The sequence below is a fragment of the Ceratotherium simum genome, chromosome 38 (genome assembly GCF_057802395.1).
Source record: "Ceratotherium simum simum isolate JZ-2026a chromosome 38, ASM5780239v1, whole genome shotgun sequence".
NCBI classification, from domain to species: domain Eukaryota; kingdom Metazoa; phylum Chordata; class Mammalia; order Perissodactyla; family Rhinocerotidae; genus Ceratotherium; species Ceratotherium simum.
In genome coordinates, this window is record NC_141937.1 from 10,245,171 (window position 1) to 10,270,431 (window position 25,261).

The 25,261-nt window shown below is 41.6% G+C and overlaps 1 protein-coding gene across 1 annotated transcript in view; it reads right to left on the reverse strand.

Moving 5' to 3' along the window:
* Positions 1-21,650, reverse strand: part of SNX9 (sorting nexin 9) — a 104,927-nt gene extending 83,277 nt beyond the window's left edge. The window contains exon 1 of the mRNA XM_087425092.1: positions 21,517-21,650. Coding sequence (XP_087281218.1) covers positions 21,517-21,528 — 12 coding nt within the window. The 5' untranslated portion in view covers positions 21,529-21,650. The remainder of the gene's footprint in view (positions 1-21,516) is intronic.
* Positions 21,651-25,261: the final 3,611 nt, after the last annotated feature.

The window sequence follows — 25,261 nt, forward strand, 5'->3', positions numbered from 1 at the left end:
TAGAATATTAGTCAGCCATAAAAAGGAATGAAAGTCTGACACATGCCAAGACACGGATGACCTTAGAAAATATTATGCTAAGTGAAATAGGCCAGATAGAAAAAAGACAAATATTGCCTGATTCCCCTTATATGAGGTACTTACAATAGGCAAATCCACAGAGACAGAAAGCAGAAGTTACCATGGGCTAGGGGGAGCGAATGCTGAGTTATTGTTTAATAACAATACAGAGTTTCTATTTGGGATGATGAAAAAGTTCTAGAAATAGAGGTGATGATTAGACAACACTGTGAATGTATTTAATATTACTGAATTGTACATTTAAAAAACGGCTAAAATGGTAAATTTTGTGTTATGTATATTTTACCACAATTTTTAAAAGAACATACAAAAATAAATAAAAATGCACAATTGTGGGGAAGAAAAAAAAGAATGGGGCCCTAATTGCACCTCTTCCTTCTATGGAATTAGCCTTATGTAGCTGACAGCTGACACACTCAAACATGGTCACGGCCACCAGCAGCCAGCAGGCCGGTGGGTTGAAAAGTCCAAGTAACAAGGACACGCTCTCAAAAGTGGTCTGCCAGGGGCCTTAAAAGAAAGGTAGCATACTGTAAATACAGTCACCGAGCATTATAAAACACATGAGGTTAACACTAAAAAACCACTTTCAAATTTCTGCTTTAGGGCACTTTTGGGGGTTACAGGTAAGCACATGACCTTGGCTCTAACTTCAAAAAAACCAAAAAGGAAAGAAAGCAAGGAGAGGCCGTGAGAAAACTCCCTCAGCAAACCATGAAGATAATCCGCCACCAACCCACCCAGCTCAGCCAGCGAGCCTTTCTAACTACTCCATGATTTTAAACTTTTCTGCTCTCTCCTTCCCATTAGCATTCAAACCACTCATGTCTATTACATCTTTAAAAAGAGAAAGATCCTCCCTCAACCCCAAATATTGCTTTGATCCATGCTCTCTCTTACTCTAAGAAATTTACATTTTAAGAAAAGCTGTCCACACTTGCTGTGTCTGCTTCGTCTGCTACTCTCTCTTGGACCCACGCAGTCGAGCTCTGCCCACGTCACAGCACTGGGATGGCTCTGGCTAGCAACCCCACGGACCCTGCTGGGCCATCAGCTCATTTCACCTCTTGGCACTGCCGTCCACTTCTTGCAACACTCTCTTCCCTTGGCTTGGCCACACCTGCCCTCTTCTGCTTTGCTTCCTCCCTGTCTCCTCTCCTCTCCCAGGCTTCCTTTTGGAGATCAGCCACCCTTCTAAATGTTCATATCCCCAGGCTCCTGTCCTCTTCTTACTCGATATGCTCTCCATGGATGATATCCACCCTGACAACCTCACTTGCCATCTTTATACTGATGAGTCCCAAGTCCGTACACCCCTTCCCTCTTTCTTCAGCTGACCAAATCCTCTCCATCCTTCAGGGCCCAGCTTAGATTTCATTTGCAGGAAGCATTCTGTGACCCCCAAATCTGTTCTGTGCCTCCCCTGCGGACTGCCTTTGGGCCTGCACTATACTTCCCCGTCATCGTATTTACACTGTCTTAGTTTTGCTTCTTTGCTTGTGGTGCATTCTCTACTAAACTCTAAGTTCCTTCTCCATCTTGTTCAGCACTGTACCTGACAAAGCAGTCACTCAAATAGATGTTAAACGAATGAATGATTAATCCGTTCACCACACAGCACGGTATCTACTACCTAACAGGTGTTTAGATGTTCAAGCTAACGAAATCCCTGCCATTTCCAAATCAATTTTATCTTGCTATTTCAGTTTTGAAATTATAGAAAGTGCTGTTTTCTTAAGATGAAGAACTTCATTTTGTCTAGGTTCACTGCCCCAGCTAAAAGAACTAAAAACCAATACTTTAACAGGCAATCATAAATCTCTTAGGTTTATAAACTAAACTTTGTTTTGAAAAGGCCAATGCTTATCCCAAACATTTCTTATACTTTTCCTACATCCCCACCATGATTTGAGTAAGAATTTTCCCCCAATATCCTAGGTTTTTCTGCTTAAAGCCATCAGAGGCAATTTTAAAATTCTGCATTCTCACGGGACGCTATGTGTCTGCTGAAGCTGACGCCTGGATAGCAGAGTGAAGCTAGCTGGTGGATATGTATTCATTTTCTCAAGAAATATGTAACAGGCAGTCGCTACTGACAGGCCCGTTCCAGGTGGACACACTGGTGAAAAGCATAACAAGATGTCTGTTTATCTTCTCTCAGAAGCGTTTGTTTTAGAGGAGGAAACAGCTGCTCAACACGCAAGGTGATTTCAGGTGGCAGTAGGTGCGATTCAAGAAATTAGTTAGTGATGTGACAGAGTAACAGGCTGGTGGAGGGCTACTTTAAATAAGGTGGCTGGGAAGGTCACTCTGAGGAGGTGTCATTTAGCTGAGACCTGAAGAATGAGGAGCTAGCTTGTGAAGAGCAGGGACTGGGGGAGGATGGAGGCCAGGCACGGCAGGAGGGACAGCAATCGCAAAGGCCCAGATAAAGTGCTGGGAAAAGCTAAGTGTAAAAACACACATCAGAGGTCAAATAATACCTAGGTACACTTACAAAAAGAGTTTTTTAAATTAACACCTTATTTTTAGCAGGGCTTCCCTGCTGTGTCTCTGCCAATAAACTAGCATTCAGGAGAAAAAAGGGGATGTTATTCATTTAACCCATGAATAAAATATACTGAAAAATAAGTCACAGGAATCAAGCACTACTAAAACCAGAAGAGAAGATGTGTAATATATTATGTAGGCTCCCCCAACATTCCTGGGCCCACAGCAGAAATTACTCATCTATCAGCATAGTTTGTACATGGCTTCAGTCCTTCTCAGCAATGCCCTCCTGGCAGCTCCTGCTTGCCATCTCTGTCCTGAAGCTCAATGATCAAAACGGATGAAATTAAAAAAAAAATTTTTTTTAGTTAGAAAACTCCCAAAGAACATACGCCTAACCATTTTTCAAGGTCCTTCGTTTGTAAGGATCACACATTTTCCTGGTTTCATAAAAAGATTACCCTGAAAGTATAATTCTTGAAGAAAGTCTTTTCTTAATGACTCAGGGTCTCCATCATAACATGAGTTATTGTAGAAGGTAAAAGACACTGGATATTTATTTTCTAGGCCTCAGCTTTCACATGCGAAAAATGATGGGGTTAGACTACATGACCTGCAAGTCCCTTTGGGCCTATTTACATTAAGTTAAATATCTTACATTAATGTATTTAAAGAACACTATATACTTCAGTGAAATGTACAGATCTTTAAAATTAAACTACTCAAAATGACGCTTCTCCTTAAGGTCATCTACATAAATACACACACAACTGGGTTACATGAGGAATATGGGTGTCTGCTTTAAACCGATCCTTGGAGGAAGGCCAGCAGTCTTAACTATGATTTATTTTTAACAGCGGTTCCTCTTTAGGGCGATTTCTCTTCTAGATTCATACAGCTGATATAAAACTCACCACAGAACTACAGCTGGATTTAACTTATCACAAGTGTAAGGTTAAAAATACAGTAAAATAAGACTGCCAAAGAGAATTAAGTCACAAAATAAAATACAATTTGAGTAGCTAACAAAGTTTATTGTACCAAAAATGGAAGAATGAATCATACATGGTCAAATGGAGAGATTTAGACTAAACAGCAACCAAGAGAGGGGAAAAGATTACAGAATGAGGGATTCATCGCATGTGAAGACTGAGAAGACAGAGAAGCTCCTTGGTGCGGGCCTAACTACACACCTTCCACCAGGCAGGAAATGCACCTCTGCCAGATTTTCACCAACATCCTCTCTTCCTCTTCAGTTGATCCTTCCTGCCAACTAAGAAACACTACAAAAAGGGAAAACCAAGCAGATGAGGAAAAGGGAAGTGGGACTAACTAACGTCTCTGGGCATGAGGCACTTCACCTATGTCTGTATTATTTTCAAAACAACCCTGGGATGGTGGAATTACTGTTTTGCAGGAGAAACAGCAGCTCACACCAGTAACATACATCAAGGAACCTGGCTTGAGGCAGAATGACCAACAAATGAAGAACCGAATTTTCACCCAGTTCTTTGCCCTATGCCTTCTGTGATGTCAGTTACCCTGGAGTCGATCATACCCCAGCCCCTTAACTGATCTTCCTGCCACGACCTTTCCTCTCCTCCAGTCAACTCCAGCACACCGCTGCTGGAGGCTCTCTTGACAAAACAGGTATCATGTCCCAGGTCAAAACTTCTAATGATTCCCTCTTACCTAGGATCAGGTTCAGACTGATTTCCATGGCAAGATCCTCCATAATCTAACCCCACCCCAAAAATCTAACCTTATCTCCCACTCCACACCACCAAACCCCCTCCCAGATCACTCTCTTCTCCCACCCAGTAAGACGCCATCGGAAACAAGACTGTAGAGTGCTCACAATATTCACGCCCTCCTCTTCTCTCTTTACTGGATCCCCCCCTATTCTATTCTGTTCAGGTTTCATCCCTCCCTCTTGTGAGTCAGGACAGGCAACCCCATGTCAAGTTCTAGGGACAGATCTAGGCCTGATGAGCCTAGGCCAGAGTTTCTCACAGAGGCACAATTCACATTTGGGCAGGGAGAGGACAATTTTTTTATTCTTTATTTTGAGACTATCCTACACATTATAAGAAGTTTAACATCCCCACAAAGGAAATGATAGGCTCTGGCATAATTACAGATGAGGAACCATAGCCCAGAGTGATTAATTTGCCTACGATCACAGAGCTAGAAAGCAGAGAAGCTGGGATTGCAACCCAGGACCGTCCAATGGTAGAGCCTGGCCCTTTCCAGGACACCAGGTGGCTCCCGGCTCTTACTCAAAAAATCGTCTACTGAATATCTACTACTGATCACTCCATGAGGATATGAAAACAGCAAGGAAGAGCCACTGCCCTCAAAGGCTAATAGGAAAAGAGAAAGAGCTACAATAGAATGTGGTGTGATAAAGAGAACCCACCAGGAGAACAGAAGCACAGTGGGCAGAGAACTTGTCTGTGGGCAGGGAAGGTGTTAGCAGAAACGGAACAAACCAGAGAAAGCAGGGGAGAGGGTATTCTGAGCCTTAAGGATTTGGTTATTATCTTTCATTTTCTCATTGAATATGGCCTTGTATAGCCGTTTTTTCAAACACTAAAACCACAAGGGCCTCAGGGACAGAGGCTACGTCTGTCTTGACGTCTTTTATATCCTCTATGGTAAACCTAGTTACTTTAGCTGCAAATTATAATAAGCACTGAACATAGGCTAAATTGAAATGCCAAGAAAGATTCTGTCCCATCACCACCAGCAGAATACATATTTTTCATAGAATTAAGTCTCCTCCTACTTCTAGGGTAGAAGGAAAAGACTACCACAGGAACTGTAATTATTCAACTCCTCATCCTTGTAAGATCCTATAAATTTAAAGAGCTATCATACCATTTTCTTTTGTAATATAGAAAATGATACCAACCACATTACTTTAGTAAACTGCATTTTGTTATTTTTTAGATAATTGTCTAAAATCCATTTTCACTGAAAATGTTACAAAAGCACTTCTGATAATTGTTTAAATCACAATACAGCACGAGGATATCGATTTACTAAAGGCAGCTGATCAAGTTAAAATAGTGAAGAACGAATACTGAATTCATCACCATCATCAACTCTCCTCAAAGCCTGAGGGGCCCACGAGAACCAGACTCTAACCTAAGCAATCCCAGAGAACCAGCCACAAATCGCAGCAATATGACTCATTAATAGGTAAGTACCATACAGCCAGTACTGCACGTGACCAATTTACCTGGTTTATCGACCTCTCTGAGCTCTGTATAAAACATGTGGCATTTTGAACTCTTCATTTAGCAGGCTCCTCCCTAACATCCAGGGGCAATTTTGATCCCATCAGTTGAATCATATGCTTACCAAGATGGTTCATAAACCTGTTTATGTCAGCTGTACTTATTGTTGTAGCTAGGCAATTGAATTACTACACAAGCTAACGAAACGAGTGTGAAAAAAGAGTAATTGTTTCTAAGAAAATTAAGTTGAATGTTTTGAGGAGCCTTGATAAAAAATAAGTTGCTAGACAGTTTACTGTCAAAGTAAGTGTAGTTGAGACAACAGTTAAGACAAATGGGAAATAATTTTTAAAAATCTAGGATTCTGTATTCACAATGCTTTAAAATTGTTTTTAAATTCTCTCAGCTCTTTAAAAGAAACTAAAAATGGAAACCATAGGCAATGCATTATATTATACAAGATGGATCACGTAGAACTCCAATCAGAGGAACATACTCAAAGACAAGACCTTGGCTTTCTATCAAAGGACTGGTGAATAAATGTACATTTATGTATTTTAAGTTAAAATAAGATTAGTATTTCCTTTTCAATCTTCATTTTCATCAACCTTTTAACTAACTACAGTTAATGTATGGAGGGGAAAGGTCAGGCCATGTCTTTGTCACCTCTGATGTAACAGATGCATACATAATCCCATTCTCCTCAACTCTAGTTCTAAGCATCCTCCCACTGCTGGTGCCACGTAACCTGTACAGAAAGGCTTAGAAGGGCCTTGTCTGCTAAGGATTTTGTTAAGTGCAGTGGGATGACAAGAGGAAAACAACACACACATCCTAAAACCTTTGGGGATGTCAGCTGTAGCCACACTACCGATGGCAAAATTTGTTTTAAATGACCACCAGCAGATTCATACAAATGCCAATCAATAATAGTTTTAAGTGTCATCATCTGAGCATCTAGCTAAACTAGATGGCACTGTCCTTACCTTAATGCATATCAAGCCACATAAATAGAGCAAACTACTAACTTATGAACATGTTTACAGTGCATACCATCAGACTGGATATTTCAGGATATTAAGGATTTATTCTTAATTTTTAAGTATGATCACAGGAATTATTATGTGTTCTTAAAGAGTCTTATTTTCAGAGGTATATACAGTAATATTTATCACAAAATATGTCGGAAATTTGCTTCAAAATAACAAAGGAAGGGAAAAATGGGGGAGGAAAGTTAAAGGAAATAAACTTGGCCAGGAGTTGTTAATTGCTGGGGCTGGTGAGGGTACATGGGGGGGTTCACCGTATATTCTACTTTTGTCTATGTATGGAATTTTTATAAATAAAAAGTTAAAATAAAGAATATTGAACCATGCCAAACTGTTTAGATAATATCTTAAAAACTCACAGACATGGAGTTTTTAAGCACAAATAATATGAAATTTCAGTAATATATTTTATACCAAAAACAACAAATCACTTAATGGAACCAGGAGAAGAAGATGCACTGAATCTCAAAATCTTAAGCCAGGTTGATGCCATTTCTTCTAAGCCCCTGAGAACATTCTGACCCAATTCTCAGTGTTCCAGATGCTTTCTTACACTACTGTTCTCAAAACTGCTGAGGCTTCAGAAAGTCTACACAAGAAACTGCTTTAGCAAGCAGTGATTCCAATTAGAAGAGGAATGTAGTTGGCTGTAATTGGTTATAAATATTTTTATATACACTTAAAATCTGCCAGTCTAGAAACATTTTACTTACTGTCTGGGCGAACATCAGTCAACAGGATGATGACAGCCAAACCCACTATTTTATAGCCCAAAGGGGCAAATGGTCTGTGGGTGTATACTCTTATTTTCAGTATATCCAGGAGACATGATCTGAAAATTTCTATCAGGTAGAACCTAGAATTCAGTATGTTAGAGATTTTTAAAATTTCATTTAAAAATTATTTTCAACTGACTTGACTGGGATATTCCTCACATAGAAAAGGATAACCGCTCATCCTTTTGTAGCTCTCACTGACTGGCTTTAATGGAGCACAGGATTCTCCTAGTGTGACTTTAATTAGGTACAATCAATTAAGCTTCAAGAAGGGATGAAATAAGACTCAAGTTCAATATGAAAATGAACCAAGTATTAACTCCCCAAAGTTAGCTTTGTCCAATAAAGGCAAGCTCAATTCTTTAAAAAAAGAAAAGAAAGAAAAAAGTCAGTCGTTTTAGGTCTGGTGAAACCTAGTGGTTTCGAATCTAATTCAGAACCAACGCCAAGCCCTCATCACCCCCCACAACTCTATGACCTGGGGGACCATGCTATTCTTCCTGTGGGCTCCCCTCCAGCTCCGCTCTCCTCCCCACACTGCCATCCAGGCATGCTCCCACCTGAGGGCAACGCTATTTTCTTAGAGATAAAAATGGCAAGCTCCTTCCCTTCCTTCAGGTCTTGAGAGTCACCTTCCCAGAGAAGCTTCCTTGGCCACCCCATCTAACATTGTGTGAGCGCATGCACGCACACACACACACTATCTGTAAACACACACCCACAACTGTGACCTGTTCTCTCCTCCTTCCCAGCTGTATTTTTCTCCTTACCTTATTCTTCTCCTTAAGACCTTGTTTACTGCCATTGCCTCCAGTAGAATGCAAGGTCCATGAAAGCAGGGATTTTCACCTGAGTACAGGGATTTTTAGATTATTTTCTTTAATGCTGTGTTCCTAATGCTTCAGCAGTTTCTGTCCCATAGTAAAGGCCCAATAATTTACTGAAGGAACAAAATAACATGATGATCTACTGCTGTAGAGGATCCAATGAGATCCGCTCTCTGTGAACTTAGTAAACGGATCTGCTAATCACAGGCAGTGGGATCACATCAGAGATTTTCTAGGAATGTCAATGTGCTTTTGAATCTCATTTATTCTTTTCTCGTCTATGCCTCCAACATTCTGCCTTGTTTTTATCTTGTTTTGATGTATGAAAGGTAATTTACCAGAATTAACAAGGCACACTGAAGCAATGGCAAAAAGAATCAAACTCAAATTGCCAGATACCCAGATAATGGGAAACTGGGTTCACAAAGTTTTGGATAAATAAGCAGACAGAAAAGTTCATCACCTCCACAAGAGTAACTTGAAATCAGAAAAACTTGTTTCAGCTCCCTGAATACAGTTAAGGTAGACCCTAGATCTTGGGGTCTTAGAGATCCTAGTTTATAGTTTATTTTTATAATAATATGAATAACACCACTCAACCATAACAACTATCCCTTGCTATAAGCCAGACGCTTTGGTAAGCCCTTTACATAAAGTTTTACTTAATTCTTCAGATAACTTGGTAGAGAGAATATTTTTGAAACGTTGTTTTTTCATCTTTAGGGCTTTTTTTTCCCTTATCTTTTCTCCCTCTCCCCAACCCAAACCACCAGTGCCCAAGTGCCCACGCCTCAGGAGAGGCATATGACGCGGCAGAACAATCCAGTCTTCCTGGCTGTGGGTCTCAAAGCCCTGAGCACAGAGAGAACTCTGGGCTTAGATGGAAAACATCTGTAAGAAATACTGCAAAGGAGAGACAAAGCCAGGCCTGTTTCTCCCACCCCCTCCTCCACCCTCAAAGCCTGGAAAAGATGATCTGGGCTGGGGAAAAGACAGTGGGGAGGACAGAGCAGAGTCTGGAGACAATGGTGAGACCTGGCGAGAAGAACCCTCACCCCTGGAGCCAGAACCCCAATGAAACAACAAATCGACAGCTCTTGTTGCATTAGGACAGAAGGTGTCTAAGTGCTGCAGAGTAGGGTCCCACCAGAGAGAGCACAGCAACAGCAAGGAAGTGGTGGAGGGAACCAGCACACTGAGGGGTGCAGACTACAAGAGCAGGCAACACCTCTGTGCAGAGAGTGACTGAGGGCAAGACGGGGTGCGCCTCCAAGGCATGATGGAAACATCCCCGCCCTCAAATTACACCTAACCCTGGGCAAGAGGAGTCCTGTGAAATAGATTATAGTTCCACCTCTCAGTAGGATGGGGACATAATTTGTTGTAAATTATTACAGAGAAATAAAGTTCTATTTTTTTGCCCACCCGGATTGTGCAATGGAATTCACATCCAAGTTCATATTTACTTGTATTTACAGATGAGGAAACTGAAGCATTAAGTAACTTGCTAAAGTAATGTGGCTGGATTTGATTGGGATTTGAACCCAGACTCCCAATCTCCATGCTATACCACCACTATTACATTGAAATAAACCTCATAATCACATAGAACTGATTTTATTCATTCACTGCATCCCTAATAGAAGACACAACAAAATTTCTCTTCTAAATGTAAAACTCAAGGGAAATCAAACACTAATAAGGGAAACCGGCTTTTGAGTTATAGCTACCTTGAATCATAGAAGAATGCCAACGACCTCAAAATTAATTCATTACACGCATACGTTGCCCCACAAACAACCGTAATTATACAAAAGTACAATTCATTAGAAATACTTAATGCCAAAAAGGTACTATGAAGTCCTTAGTAGTTTTAAATGTATCCATATTTTATTAATAACATAATCTACATACATTTTAAAAATAGTTGCAAATGTGAAGAAGATACACAGTCTGTAACAATGTTTTTGCTCATTTAGATTTAAAGATCTCTGAAGCTCACCAGCTGGGAATCCTTAATCTAGAATAAACTCTGGATGTTTCCAAGCAGGCACATAAAACACTCCAAACATTTTAACTAAACCGCTAACCTGGAAATCAAAAGGAGCAGATCTGTTTTAACTGTTCCAAGACACGATGTCCACGGCCACAGGGATTTAGAACGAGCCACGCCATAGAGACAGACTCTCTGCAGAGCACGTGTTCACTGGTCCCCGAAAGTGGCCTAGTGTGACTAGTCCCAGAAAAAATTTTAGATCACAATAGGGAGACTGGAAATGCACGCCTTCTTTGAAATGTACTTTCTGTCCTGCAAGGGCAGTCAATACAATGAAGAACTCATTAAAAAGAGACCTCAAACTGCATGTATCCTCATATTTGACACTACTCTCTACTCAAGTAGAGAAATGAACCTCTTCTACATTATGACTAACGTATGTCAAAGCATTTGACTAATATTTATTTTTATATAAAATTTGCAAACTGTGGCCTCTTTATTGACAAATTCATTTTTACTCTTAAGCTTCCAATGACAGTGAATGCAGGAAAATAAATTAGAGGCTCCAAATTTATGTGACTCCAAATCCTGTACCATCACTGTACACTGAATATACTTCTACCACAGCAGCTAAAACTTAAGACATTAAAGTATCTGCTTCCCCCATTAGATGACAAATTCTTTGAGAGTAGGAAAATGTGCATACATTGTTCTCTTACAGTATTTATAAGTTCTGGAGAGAGACTGTTGAATGAAAAAAAAACACGCTTTTAATTTTTTGACTTTTGGTAGCACACTTACCATTTCCTGTAAATATCCCTTGATATTTATGCATGATAATAATCTAATGTTAACCACAGCCAGTGAAAATTAAATGTACTCCTTCTATAACTAATAGCCTATGTTGTTTAAGGATCCCACAAAAAGACTCCGAATGATGTAAATGCAATATTTCACAATATTTTCCTGCACCTTCTTATTTAGACACACGTTAATTCTTACTGATAGTGCAAAGGCAAGTTATGTGAACAGAGACAGTCAATCACAAGGCTACTTTCTAAAGCGCACCCTTGCCTCCATGCATATACGAGTCCTAAACCAATCAATTTAATTATTCAAAGGGAGGTTTCTCTACTTTGGGGCTCTCCTCATTCTTTTCTCCGGCTCTTAGAGTCATTCTTTTCTCCGGCTCTTACCTTCAGGTCACTATTCTTTCTTTATTTGGGCCTAATCTGCTCTTTTACTATCCCTTTAATTTTCAATTATATTCTATTTTTAGAAATTATATTTGGTCCTATTTTACTCCTTCGAGGCATCTAAGTGGGCAAACAGGAAGGTTCAATCTGATGAAATTCCAAGTCATCAAAATTAAGTATAGGTGCACACCACACAAATAAGATAAAAACTGGATTTATACAAATATCATAGATTATCTGAATTATAATTTAAAAACAAGATTCTTTTACATAGCAATCTCCCCGTAATGAACTAAAAATTATCATTATACAACCACTTGAGGAACATAGGATACAAAGCAAATAAATCTGGACTGATTACTGTGAATCACCATATACAAAATTGTAGGCACGTTTTCTGGCTAACCAGCCCCAGTCACCTTGCCACCATAATAATCAGAGACCCTAACAGCATTAAGCCATTGTGCACACAATACAAATGACCAATCAATACAACACTGAAAAGTTACTGAAAACCACAAGTTGATGAGAAACTAAACAGCTTTTCTTTGAGGATACTTTCCCAGTCTCTTGATTTTCAGCATCACTTGAACCCAGTTAGATAGAACAGTCCATTAAGCAATGAAGCGACACTGAGTGCCCAGAGCGTGCTAGTGCGGCCCACCCATCTTATGGTCCACAGATGTGGCGATGAACCCAGGTTCTCACTTCTTTCCCCATCTTCCCCAACAGCGGTTCTCAAAGCATAGTCCCCAGACCAGCAGCATCGCCTGGGAACTGGCAGAAACACATGTTCTGGGCCCCAACTCCTGAATCAGGAACTCGGGGAGTAGAATCCAGCACTTTGTGATGTAACAAACGTCCCAGATGGGGGCTGTGATGCTGCCAGGGTACCATCGCACTACCATCAATGCCTAAAACTCAGGAAACATGAGTATCACTCATAAAACATGGACGTACTTCAGTAAGAGTCCAATTTCTCTTAGCTGGAAGCTTATTACCAATGCCATCATCTTTCTTTACAGCAGAGAGTTCTAAAAAGTCAGAGAAGAGGGGAGTTTGGGGGAAAATATTTAATACCCGCATTTTAGAGAACCACCACCTATCACTTTTATAACACAAACTACAGGAAGAGCATGAGATGTGTTGACTCACCAAAAAGGGAACGGGTTTTAAAATATTATAGATATAGTAGTAAAGACCAGAACCAGAAGTAGCTACAAATACCAGAATTTAAAAAAATCATCGCCATATTTTTTAGTACCATCTTGGCTTTAAATGACTAAGAGGGATCAATCTAATCTAACTACAGATCTTAGTCTAAAGGCTACTGACTTTCTAGGTTTTGTGGTTGTAAGGACATTGAATATGCTTTACCTACTGGTAACAGCAGTCACAAGACAAAGTGAGTTTGACACATCAACAAAAGGGCTGTAAAATCTTAAATTCGGCTCTTGACTCTAGAATCTCATGAATGCAGGGAGAGTACGGAAGTGATGAACACTGCTCCCGACCCATAAAGGATTAGCTGCTCTGCTTCCCCTAAGCTCCCGAGGGAATGGGTGCAGAGAGGCAGGTAAAACTACCAATGTATTTATAAAGCAGCAATTTTTAAGAACTTCAGGTCCAGTGCCGGTTGTTCAGTAAGTTCTGATTTAACGTTTAAAAGTTAAAAAACATACTTGTTCTCCTTGGGAAGAAGTAAGAAAATACGGTACTGAAGGAAGTAAAATAAATTTTTATGTTTCCATTTGTAACCCTGAATGCATTAGCATTTTTCTATTCAAGTCCCACTTATTATTTATAAGCATTAATTAAAAACATGTTTTTTCATCTTAGTATAATTCAAAACAAGTTAACAAAAGGTGGATAAGTTTGGGAATCTGCTTTAGAGGCCTGGTTAATGACAATAAGTTTTTAAATTTAAAAAAAAAAGAACTTGTTTTCTTCCTTATTATAAAGGCAGTAAATATTCATTACTCAAAATCTTGAGAATACAAAACAGACTAAAAGACAAAAAAGAAGTTCCTCAGTGCAGCCATCAGAGATAGCCAACTACTATTAACATACACATCTACCTTTTCAAGCCCTCTTCTGTGAATTTGCATTGGAAAAATCCGTTTAAACTGGCACTTAACTGGTACACTTTAAAATAGCTCGTTATGGGCCGGCTCCGTGGCTTAGCGGTTAAGTGTGCGCGCTCTGATGCTGGCGGCCCGGGTTCGGATCCCGGGAGCGCCCCGAGGCACCACTTCTCCGTCCAACGTGAGGCCGAGTCCCACGTACAGCAACTAGAAGGATGTGAACCTATGACATACAACTATCTACTGGGGCTTTGGGGGGAAAAACTGAATAAATAAAATCTTTAAAATAGCTCGTTAGTTTTTGAATGTCAACTCTCTCAGGTAAGGATCTAGATCTTACCCTCCTCACTTCTGGCATAAGAGAGGCACACAGGAGCTACTGGAACGTCTGCCGAACTAAATATCTGGATCCTACAAGACAAAGTCTGGACTTGCAGACTGTCAGGATATACTATGTAAGTATTTTTAAGGTGACTGAAGTGATAGAACAAGGGTTAAAATTCACTCAATGAATGAAAGAAACAAGACATTTCCAGACTCAGCTCCTTTGAAAACCTTGCTGGCTCGAGAAGCTACAGCAACAGCCCCGACTGTGCCCTACAGAAAGCCTGCACTTCTCTAGGACACTACAACTTTGGTCACGTGCTCTCTGAGGGCAAGGGCAAGGCCTCTCAGACTGACATCCCAGGTGGACCAGAGGCCCTGGCACTGAGCTCATCCAGAGTTCAAATGAAGGAGTCAGTGAGCAATCATGGTAACAGTTCCCAGAATAAAGCTGCATTTTTCACCCTCGTTAATTTATCCCTAAAGATATATATCTCTTTGACCTAATGAACAACCATAAACAGGTGACTTTTGAATCCTGTCTCTGCAGGTAATAATACTATACGATTCCATTTTCAGATACTAAAAATAGCTTAGAAGAACTGAGTCACACTGAGTAAAATCCTCAAGCACTGTATTTACAATGCCTAAAAATGAGTAAGATGGGCTAAATCGATCATGTGTTTTTAATGGTTGAGGGGCGGGGCGAAATACCAATTGCAAAGGGAAATACCCAAAGTGTTATTTTGATTGCTTGACTTAAGGTTTGGTTTCAGCTAAAACGCTTATCAACTTTGCTTTTCCACCTTTTTCCCGCCCAAAACAGAGTAACACCCTGTGTGCACATATTCCATGCCTTCACTTTACAGGCTGTGAGAAAGACGCTCTGACTTGGATTTAGTTCCAGCAGGCACGGCAGGCTGACACCCTGAACCCCCACCAGACCGAAACACTGAAGTGCTGAATACAATATTAGAAGCAAAAGACACACACAAAAATAAACACATTACTGAGTCAGCACAAAAGGAAAGGATCTAGAGAGGTCACAGAGAAAGTGGAAGCAGAAACCCTGGGAGAAAAGCGTGCTGAGACAGGATTCCACCCCAGGACTCTCCTCCAAACCCTGGAGACCCTGAGTTTGGGTCTGTGCTCTGAAGGCTGTCCTGGGGGAGGGCAGGTGGTAAGGGATAAAGACTCCTGGATTAAGCTAGAAGCTGGAACCCCAAAAGGATCTCAACATAAAGGGTAGAAGCAAAGAACCTGTTGTGCAAAAAGGAACAGCAAGGAAATTTGTCTTATCATCAACCAAGAGCAGGGGAATAAAGGAACTTTTCTGAGATCTGAGATCCATCTTTACGCCAGCCAGTATGGCTGGAAAAACACCGAGTCAGGAATTAAAGTCACAGTGACCCCAAGGACACAGTGTCCCTAGGAGACTGGCACAGCAGAGACAAATTCTCTCTGGAAGAACATAACTTCAATTTAGGTCAAAATTCCCTCAGATGAAGTTCCAAGGAAAATGAGCAACTCACAGAAAAAATAAATAAAATCACAAAACACACAAGAAAACAAGGCACCATGAGTGAGAACAAGCAGAAACAGCTGCCTTAGACTTCAGACATTAGAATCAACAGACACAAATTATAAATGTTTAATAAGCTTAAGAGAAGCTTAAAAATATGAGGAAAGAATGAGAGACTATAAAGAATGACCAAGCAGATTTGAAAGAGAACCAAATATAATTTCTAAAAAACAGAATATAACTGAAAATGTAAGGTATAGTAAAAGAGCAGATTAGGCCCAACTAAAGAAAGAATAGTGAAGGAAAGAGCCAAAGAACTTACCCAGAATGCAGCACAAAGAAACGTGACAGGTGGAGAGTCAGGAGGTGGGAAGTGTATTGGACCTCTTCATGATAAGGAGAGTTCCAGAAAGAGAGGAGGAGGAAGAGGCAACATTCATGAAAGAATAATCGCTGGGAATTTTCTACCACTGCACTCCCCACCACGGAGGCCATTAGCCACATGCAGCTATTTAAATTAAAATTAAAACAGTTCCTCAGTCACACTAACCACACTGCAAGTTCTCATCAGCCACGTGTGGCAGGTGACTGCCATATGGGACTGCACAGATGGAGAACATTTCCATCATCACGGAAAGTTCTAGTGAAGCACACTGTTCTAGAACTACTCAAACATCCATCCTCAGACCCAAAAGACCCAATAAATCCTAAGCTGTGTGAATAAAATCCACACGTGGACACTGCAATGAAACTGCAAAATACTAAAGACACAGAGAAGGTCTTAAAAACAGGGAAGGGGCAGAGTCAGACCATCTATAAAGGACAATGTTAGATGGCTAACTTCTTAGCAGTAACTCTGAAAACCGGTAGAAAACAAGGGAAAAACACCTTCAAATACGCCAAGAGAAAATACTGTCAACCTAGAACTCTGCACCTAGGAAACTATCTTTTAAGAACAGAGCAAAATACATTTTCACACACAAGAGATTTACCAACAAGTCTTCCCTAATGGAAATTCCAAAGAATTCACTTTAGGCAGAAGAAAAATCATCCCAGAAAGGAGGACTGAAATGTCAGAAGGAATAGTAAGCAAAGATACGGTAAAATGTGATTAAATCTAAATAAACACAAACTGTACAAAAAATTAAAATAATGTCTAATTTGTGGTAGAAAAGATAGAATTAAAATACTAGGCAATAACTGACTATATTGGGAGAGATGACTGGAATTAAGTATCGAAAGGTTTTCGTAATTCAGGAGGAGGGTAATGCTAGTGAGTAATTTCAGACTTTAACTTAGAAATGGTAACATACATGCTTATGGTAACCACTGAAAAAAAGTGACATATAAGACAAACTTTCCAAAAAGTTGAGAGGGGAAAAAGAAGTAAGAGAAGGGGGGAAAAATCCTCAATCAATCTATAAGATGGTAGCCAGCAATCCAAACACATCAGTAAACACAAATAAAAGCGACACAACTTTCTAGCCACAAAGACTGCCAGACTAGATAAAAAGGTAAAATTCAGCTCCAGGCTTCTATATACCAGGCAAACATTTACCAAAAGAAAGCTAGTGAAACCACATTCACTTTAGACAAAATCTTCTTTGAGAAAAAATGCACTATAAAGAGGGTCCCTTCATAATGATAAAAAGTTCAATTGACCTGGAAGATAATACGAATTCTAAACTTAGAGAGATTTTTAAAATTCACAATTTTAACATCTGCATCAAGTAGACAAAAGATCAGTTAGATACACCAGATCAAGCAGAGTTATAAGGATACAGATATGAACAGCATAATTAATAAGTTCAATGTAGAGGACATATATAGAACACACACACATCGAATAGGGAACATATATATTCTTTCTCTGCATAGGTGGAACATTTCTGACTATAGCCTAGGTACAAAGTTAGCCTCAACAAATTTTCAGGTATAGTATGAGTTATCAGTCAGATTCCTTGATCACAATGCAATTAAGTTAAAAATCATTCACAAAAAGAAATAGGAAAACTCTATACTTTTGGAAGTCAAACACACTTCTAATAACTCATGGGTTAAAGATAACTCTTTTTAAAGTCTCAGAAGTATGAGGTTTGTTCGAATTACCTTAACACATAAGAACCAATTTCTCACGTAATCATTAGTAAAACTGAACTACAATATTTAAAAACCATTGCTAATCCCTAAACTGTAGATGTGTATTTTCCATGGTGCATGTATACTTAAAAAAAAAAAAAAAGTTTACTGAAACTCACAATTGAAAGAAGGAAAGCTTACTGTTGAAGATAAAGTTTTAACAGTCACTTATCTCACTGGAATATCTTTTTGTTCTTTTAAATTGGAGGAGGAGGAACCACGACAAGAAAATTCAACACTCATCTGTGTAATATCAGTTTATCAAGAGCCTTGTCTGTGTCAGTCACCGAGGCTACAAAGGTGAGCAAACACACACAGTCCCAGCCTCCGGGGGTGACAGCACCCTAAAGGAGACAGCCACTGGTCAGAGAAACAAAGGTAAGATGGCAGTAAGGGAGATCAGGAAAGCCTTCCAGAGGAAGTGACGTTTTGAGCTTAGACATAATGTGTAAAACAGAGGTACCTGGGGGAAGAGGCCAGCATTCCAGAAAAGAAACGAACAGCACACAAAGTTACGAAGTGTTAGGTGGGCAAAGTAAAGCTATAATTTAATTTTCAGATAGTCAACATAAAAACAGGGCACAATAAAAAACTTCAAAACTTCTATGCTTCTAATCTATTCTTTCCTTAATAAAAAATTCATTGACCTTTTTACTGCCCGAGAGGTTTTCTACGACTATACAAATACTGTCCAGATATTCTATTTAAGACACTTAAAAAATATTACTGTTATACAAAACTGAATGGTTAGCATTTTCCATTCTGTTTAATTAAAAAAAAACTATCAAAACCAGCTTTAATCCTTAAGGCCCTTTAGAAAGATATTTCTGTTAATTCCTTCAAATAAAGAGGTTTTTGCTCAGGACAGACTATACAAAGTATGCTGTCTAAACTGTTCTCACTAATGTATATCATGCAACAGTATTTTCCTACCAGTATTTTCAACATTCCACACCCACTTAATTCAACCAGACAAGCACTGTAACACAAACATACAACTTCAGATGTTGGAGCTGGAACCAAAAGTTAAAAAAAAAAAAAAAAAAGCAACAGTGACTCCTAGAATCCTGTTATAATGATTACACCTAAAAGTGACTATGTAAGCACAAAAGGATCCAAATTAGTTACCACAGGTCAAGTATGACATGGAAATGACAGCCAAATTATATAGCTATAGATTAACTCCCACTGACTATTTTCTTCATGTACCTTTTGATATATATGGGCAAAAAAAAGAATTTCTTTCCCAAGACTTAATAAAACAATTTACTCCTAAATTCACCATACGACTGTGTTGAAATAACCTCGAGGATTCTAGTAGAAGTCAAGACTTGACACACTCCCATGAGCCTTTTGCTGTATTTGATAAACGAGATAAGACTGGACTCAGAGTGGCGGAGACACTCACATCTGAATTCAGTATTCTCCTGAGTAACGATTAGAAACAAAGAACAGATAATCCCTTTAAAATGTGCAGTTACTGATTAACCTTCTTTGGCAGTGAAGAATTGCCAATTCAAGTTTTTCTTCTAAAAGATCCTTTCTTTCTGTTGTGAATGTACGAGTGGAGTTTTTAAAAAATCATGATAGTTCAAAGATAACTGCATCTTCAGGAAAATAAGTAAGGACAATAAATAAGAAAATTACATCTGAAGAGAACGGAAGCATTCTCTAGTAAATTCAAAGGGAAACCCAACACCACCTAAAATAACCAGATATTGTATTTATTTCTCATCACTTGAGGCAAGAGCCTGACTGCCATATAAGTCTTCAATTTTATAAAAAGTTAGACCTTATTACTTACTAAAAGTACATTCCCCCCATCTACCTAATTAAAGAAAGGAAAGAAAAATACCCAAACTACGCAGATGTCAGTAAGGGCAGGGGGTAAGGTGGGGTGGGGACAACTTGACTCTCTGGGAACAATTAAACTGAGACCTTTGGTTTGACACAAGACTCACCAGGAACTAGGAAAACCAGAAAACTGAGGAAGGGTCCTTAAAATGCTTCTTTGCTCTGCCCTTTTTTTTTTTTAAGACTGGAAGTGGTTTGTTATAATGTAAACATGGAAATGAGTACCATGTGGAGTAGTGATTAGAAAAGGGAAAGAAACTAAGTCAGAATTCCCGGACTTGCCTTCAGAGTAGTGTAGATAACAACGGAGGAAGCGCTGACACGGGCTTTTAAAGCTTGTGTTTAGTGAGGACACGTGCAATTCAAGTTCAGTGCAAGAGCCACTATCCTTTTCAATTTTAAGAAAAAATGAAGTTCAGGTTTAATTATCAAATAAAATGTGCATTGTGCACATCCGCAGTAGTTGCTAAGCTGGGTCCCACTTACGGGACAGTACATGTAATATGCATGAGTAGATCAGAGTGCAAAATACCACAACAATGACCACCACAGAATAGATATCTACCACAAACAGCTTTTATGGTTGCAAAATGAGTGTAAAACAGCACGTGTAATTGGTCATTTCTGGCATGTTGGGCAACAAACCTCAAAATCAAATTTCCTTAGAAATCCTTGGCTGAAGTTTTGTTTTTCAAAACATCAACACAAAATTATATATGTTAAAAAGGCAGCAAATTCTACCACATCTAATAAAACCAAGGAAGAGCATAGCCAATAATACACTAACAAGGTGATTATTTCAGTAACAGAAAGCAACAGGTTCCCTGGAGAAGAATCTCCCATTTTTTCCAAATCAACACTGCACACCTAGACAGATCCAGAGTACAAAATTTAATAGAGTGAAATGGTATCAGATGATCTAATCTTTCAAAGGCATTTCAAATTTATCACTTTCCTAAGTTATCTCTACTAAAAACACAAACCCAACATTCAAAAAAATTTACGATTTTCACCAACCCAAAAGCTTAGAGATTTCAAAAATGAGTATGGAAGAAGGTGATGTTTACAAGGTGACATTACAAAAACTATTTGCAGAAGTCACTCCATTCCTCAAACCACATCCCCAGCTCCCTGGAGGGTCTCCCACTTCTAGTCCTCACTCAGTGACTGTGGCTTTCCCTAACAGTGACTGTTTTACATCAAAAACTAAAGAAAACGCTCGAGGAAAGGGCGAGGGGGCGCGTGGCTCCTGCAGACCCAGGTAGCAAAAGCGACCGCTAACTGCACGCACAATCCCCCGAAAAAAGCAAACCACCACTCCTGGCCAATTACAAGCGCGAGTCAAAGTTCCACCACGTAATTCGGGCCTGCGCCTTTTTTTTGGGGCAAACACGTTACTGAAAGCGCAGTCATTTCCCCCTCTGTGGTTTATTCATGCTGGAAATACCAGTCAAACTGAAAAGGGAGCAAAACAAAAGGAAATAAAACTAGAAAAATGAAGGAAGTGGAAGCGCGGGGCGTTCAACCGGCGTCCGTGCTCCGGGGCCTGCACGGAAAATGCCCAGTCCTCGCGGGCGGGGGTCGGGCCCCCAAACCGGCCCGGGGGGCTGGGGTCCCACCCTCTGGGGGGGAGGGGACGCTCCCGTCCGCGGCGGCCGGACGTGCGGGGCGGCGGGGAGCGGACGCCGCTCGGGATGGACCCGGATACTCCGGGGTCAGCGCGGCTCCCTCCCGCCGGGCCGCAGCCCACGCGCCGCCGCAAACTTTGCAGACGGCGCCGCGCGCGCCCGGCTCCCGCCCCGCGCCCCCGCGCGCGGCCCCCCAACGCCCGAGCCCCGCGGGGCCCGAGCCGCCGGGCGCTGCGTGCGCCGCGAGCGGCCCTCAGCCTCCCCGCCGCGCGCCGGCCCGAGCGGGGCCTGCGCCGCGCGCCCCTCACCTTGGTGGCCATGGCGGGCGGCTCCCCGGCCCGGACGGCCGGCTCGTCTCCCGCGCCGCGGCTGCAGCCCGCGGCGGGCGGGCGCGAGGGCGGCGGCGGCTACGGCTGGGCCCCGGCGCGGCGGCGGCGGCGGCGGCGGCTCCGCCTCGGCCCCGAGTCTCGGCGCTCGGCGACTCGAGCCGCCGCCCGCTCCTCCAGTTCCTGAACCTCCCCGGCTGCGCGGCCCCCGCCCCTGCCGGCCGAGCCGCCCATGGACCGCGGCGTGCGCGGCGCGGCCGGCGGAAGCGCGCCCGGTGCCCTCGGCCGGCCCGGCCTCCTCGCCCACTTTCCGCCCCCGCCCCGAGCCTCCGCCCCGCGCCGCGCCGCCGCCGCCGCCGGGCGCCCTTTGTCCCAGCGCCTCCCCGAGGGGCGGCCGGGCCGGGGTCGGCGCCCGGGGCACGGCTGCCGCGGGGACGGCCCGGGGGCGTGGGGACACGCTGCGGGGAGCGCCCTGCCGGGACTCGCCCCCACGGCCGCGCTCGGCGGGAAGCTGGCGTGCGTGATGCACGAGGGTGCGATCCTAACCAGCGCACGTCCCCCGGGCCGCGCACGGGTCCCCGACGGGCATCTTTGTCCCGGGTCGGGAGCGCTAAATGAACAGCCGGGACGGAGCGGAGCACTGACTTTCCGGTCCGACTGCCCCTTCCAGGAGGTTCTGCCTCCAGCCTGGAGTGACCGCGGGCTGGGATCCCGGCTGGAACGTCTGGGCCCCGACGCCTGGGGATTTCAGTCTGAGATGTCCGCTTAACCTCCTTCTGGACGCCTGATAAATCTCAAAGCCCCAGGGCCCCAGAGGTTTGGAGGAGACACAACGGGTTTCCAGAAGTGGAAATGAGAGGTCTACCATTTTCCTTTTTTGTTTTTTTTTTTTTTGGTCAAAATGTCTTCAAAGTTGGATGTATGCGTTTTATTAGTAACTGAATGACTTAAATGGAGCAGCAAGATTTTCACTCAAGTACAAAAAACATGGCTGGAAGATATATCTTAGTATATGTGCTACCGAGGCGAGCAGAGAGATATGTCGTGTTAGCCTAGTACATTGTTTTTATTACCAGGGATAGATATCTAGCAAATCAAATCAACTTTATTAGACTAGGAAAGTGGTAACTGTATTTAGAGTTAATGTCAAATTTGTGTCCGCTCGAAAATACTCCATTCGACCTCCAGAGACTTCACTAGTTACATTCAACAATGGGGTTTAAAATGGATATGGTGCCTCAGAATTTTCTGTGAATTTTTGTGTTTGCTTAGCTCATAGCTAAAGCTGTAGTCATCATAACATTTATAAATAGCTGTCTTTCTGAGTAAAAGGACAGTTGGAGACTAATGTTCATTGACAGCCTACTTGCTATATATGAGGCTTTTCCATGCCTTCATCTCATTTAATCCTTTTAAGAAACCTTTGAGAAAGTCATTATTGTCCACTATTTACAGATGTGAAGAAATCAAGGCTCACTTAAATAACTTGGCTGATTCGGTAATACTTCAATACAACATTGAAGATGACCATAACCTTGGACCTAGCAGCTCTTCTAGGAATTTATTCTGCTGTCAGACTTGCATAAGAGCGCAAAGATGTTCAGTAAAGCATTGTTCTGTAATACCCCAAACAGAAAGCAACCACTATGTTTATTAATAGGACTGTTTCAATAAATATGGTACATCCGTACAAATGAAATACTAGGAAGCCCATTAAAAAATGGTAATATTTTTAAAAGTGTTAACAAAGGTAAGAACGTTATGTCTAGTACGTTTGTGTAAAAAATATAAAAATATGCCTGGAAAATTCCTGAAAAGAGTCACCAGATGCTATTGTCAGGATTTTTGAATATGTATTACTTTAACTATTTTAAAAAATGAGTTTACATTTTAACAAACGAATATCTTGACACACACTAGTATGTGGAAAAGCCAGGATGTGAACTCAAGTAATACTATAAGTAGTGGGTTTTCCATATTCTTTTAAGTTGGAAAGCTGGACACAGCTCCCTGCAGCAGGTCAACAATGCATGATTGATAGGAAGGTACAAAGTCAGAGTCGCTCCTGTGACCTGTGCCTTTCTGCACGCTCAGTTGACAAGTTCTGGGCAGCCAATCACCCTTTGCCCCTGGCCCCAAGAGAGCAAGAAGACCAGGTTCAAGCTTTTCCTACTTGAACAATTTCTGTAGCCCGGGTTCCATTTTTAGAAGCAACCGTGGAGACACCAAACTCAGGATGACCACTGCAAATCCATATAAATAGTTAAATAGAAGTGAAATCATTACCTATAGTATTGAAGGAGTAAAAACCCCGTGGCATTGTTTATAGAGCCCAGAGAGTAGTCACTGACAATCCTCAGGTGAGCCTGATCCCCAGCTCCATCTCATGCCCTCCTCTCAGCTCTGCTTCCGCCACACTGGCCTCTCACTGCCTCCTGTCTCCTGAACATCACACTGCCTTCCGTGCAGAGGACCAAGACTGGCTTGTGGGGTGCGTCACCTGTGCAGTCACGCAAAGCCTCGTTCTTAAGTGGACCCCGCGCTTGCTTTAATGCTCTGCTCTCACCATCATTAAATGCTTAATGGTTTTGAACCAGGGGCCTCCCATTTTCGTTTTGCACTGGGACTCACAAATTACGTTGCTTATGTTGTTCCTTTGTCTGAAATACCCAACACCCACCAACCATCCACTCACCCCCCCACCACACCCACACACCAGCTAATCTCCCTCTCATCCTTCAGAGCTCCCCTGAACTGTCACAGAAGTTACAATTCCTCAGGGAAATCTTCCCTGCTCCCAGTCTAAGTCAAGTTTATTGATATAAGGTCTCAGAGTACTGGTTTCCTTGCCTTTGGAAACTTCTCTCAGTTTGCTATTCATTGGAGCAACCGTCTGCCTGCCTGCCCCATCAGACTGTAAGTAAGTTAAGGAGAGGAGGCTCTGAACCCCTGTCTCGCACCTGCTCCTGGCACCACACCTAGCTCAGGGTAAGCCACCACTAATCCTTTGTGAAATGAATGAATAAATGAATGAACAAGAGGAGTTGCAAATCACAAACTAAGCAATATGGCATTTGCCTGAGTCTACTTTTAAGCAACTCATAGGATTCTGTGGAACACGTCTGAAAACCACTGTCTATCATTATCTAAGTTAATGTGAAATGCTGCAAGTTTTATTACTCAATAATATCCTGTTTTTTAAAAAATATTCTTTGGAAATGTTATTCCCTTATGATAACATTTTATGAAATAATGTTGATTTTGACTGGAAAATTGAAAATAAAATTGCTAAATTTAGCAGTATTTACTGGAGATGTAGTGCCCAATTCATTATTAAAAAAGGCAATATGGGGCCAGCCCAGTGGTGTAGTGGTAAAGTTTGCACACTCTGCTTCGGCAGCCCAGGGTTCTTGAGTTCAGATTCCAGGCGCGGACCTACACACTGCTCATCAAGCCACACTGTGGCGGCGTCCCACATACAAAATAGAGGAAGATTGGCACAGATGTTAGCTCAGGGACAATCTTCCTCAAGCAAAAAGTGGAAGATTGGCAACATATTTTAGCTCGGGGCCAATCTTCCTCAACAACAACAACAACAAAATTCAATAAGTGAAGATTTTAATTATGTTTAAGATCTCTGTAGCGTGACCACATTGACGTGCACATCTCATATGTACTTTATATTTGTTGGTTGGTGTTTGTTTGTCTTGGAAGTAACTACCAAGTA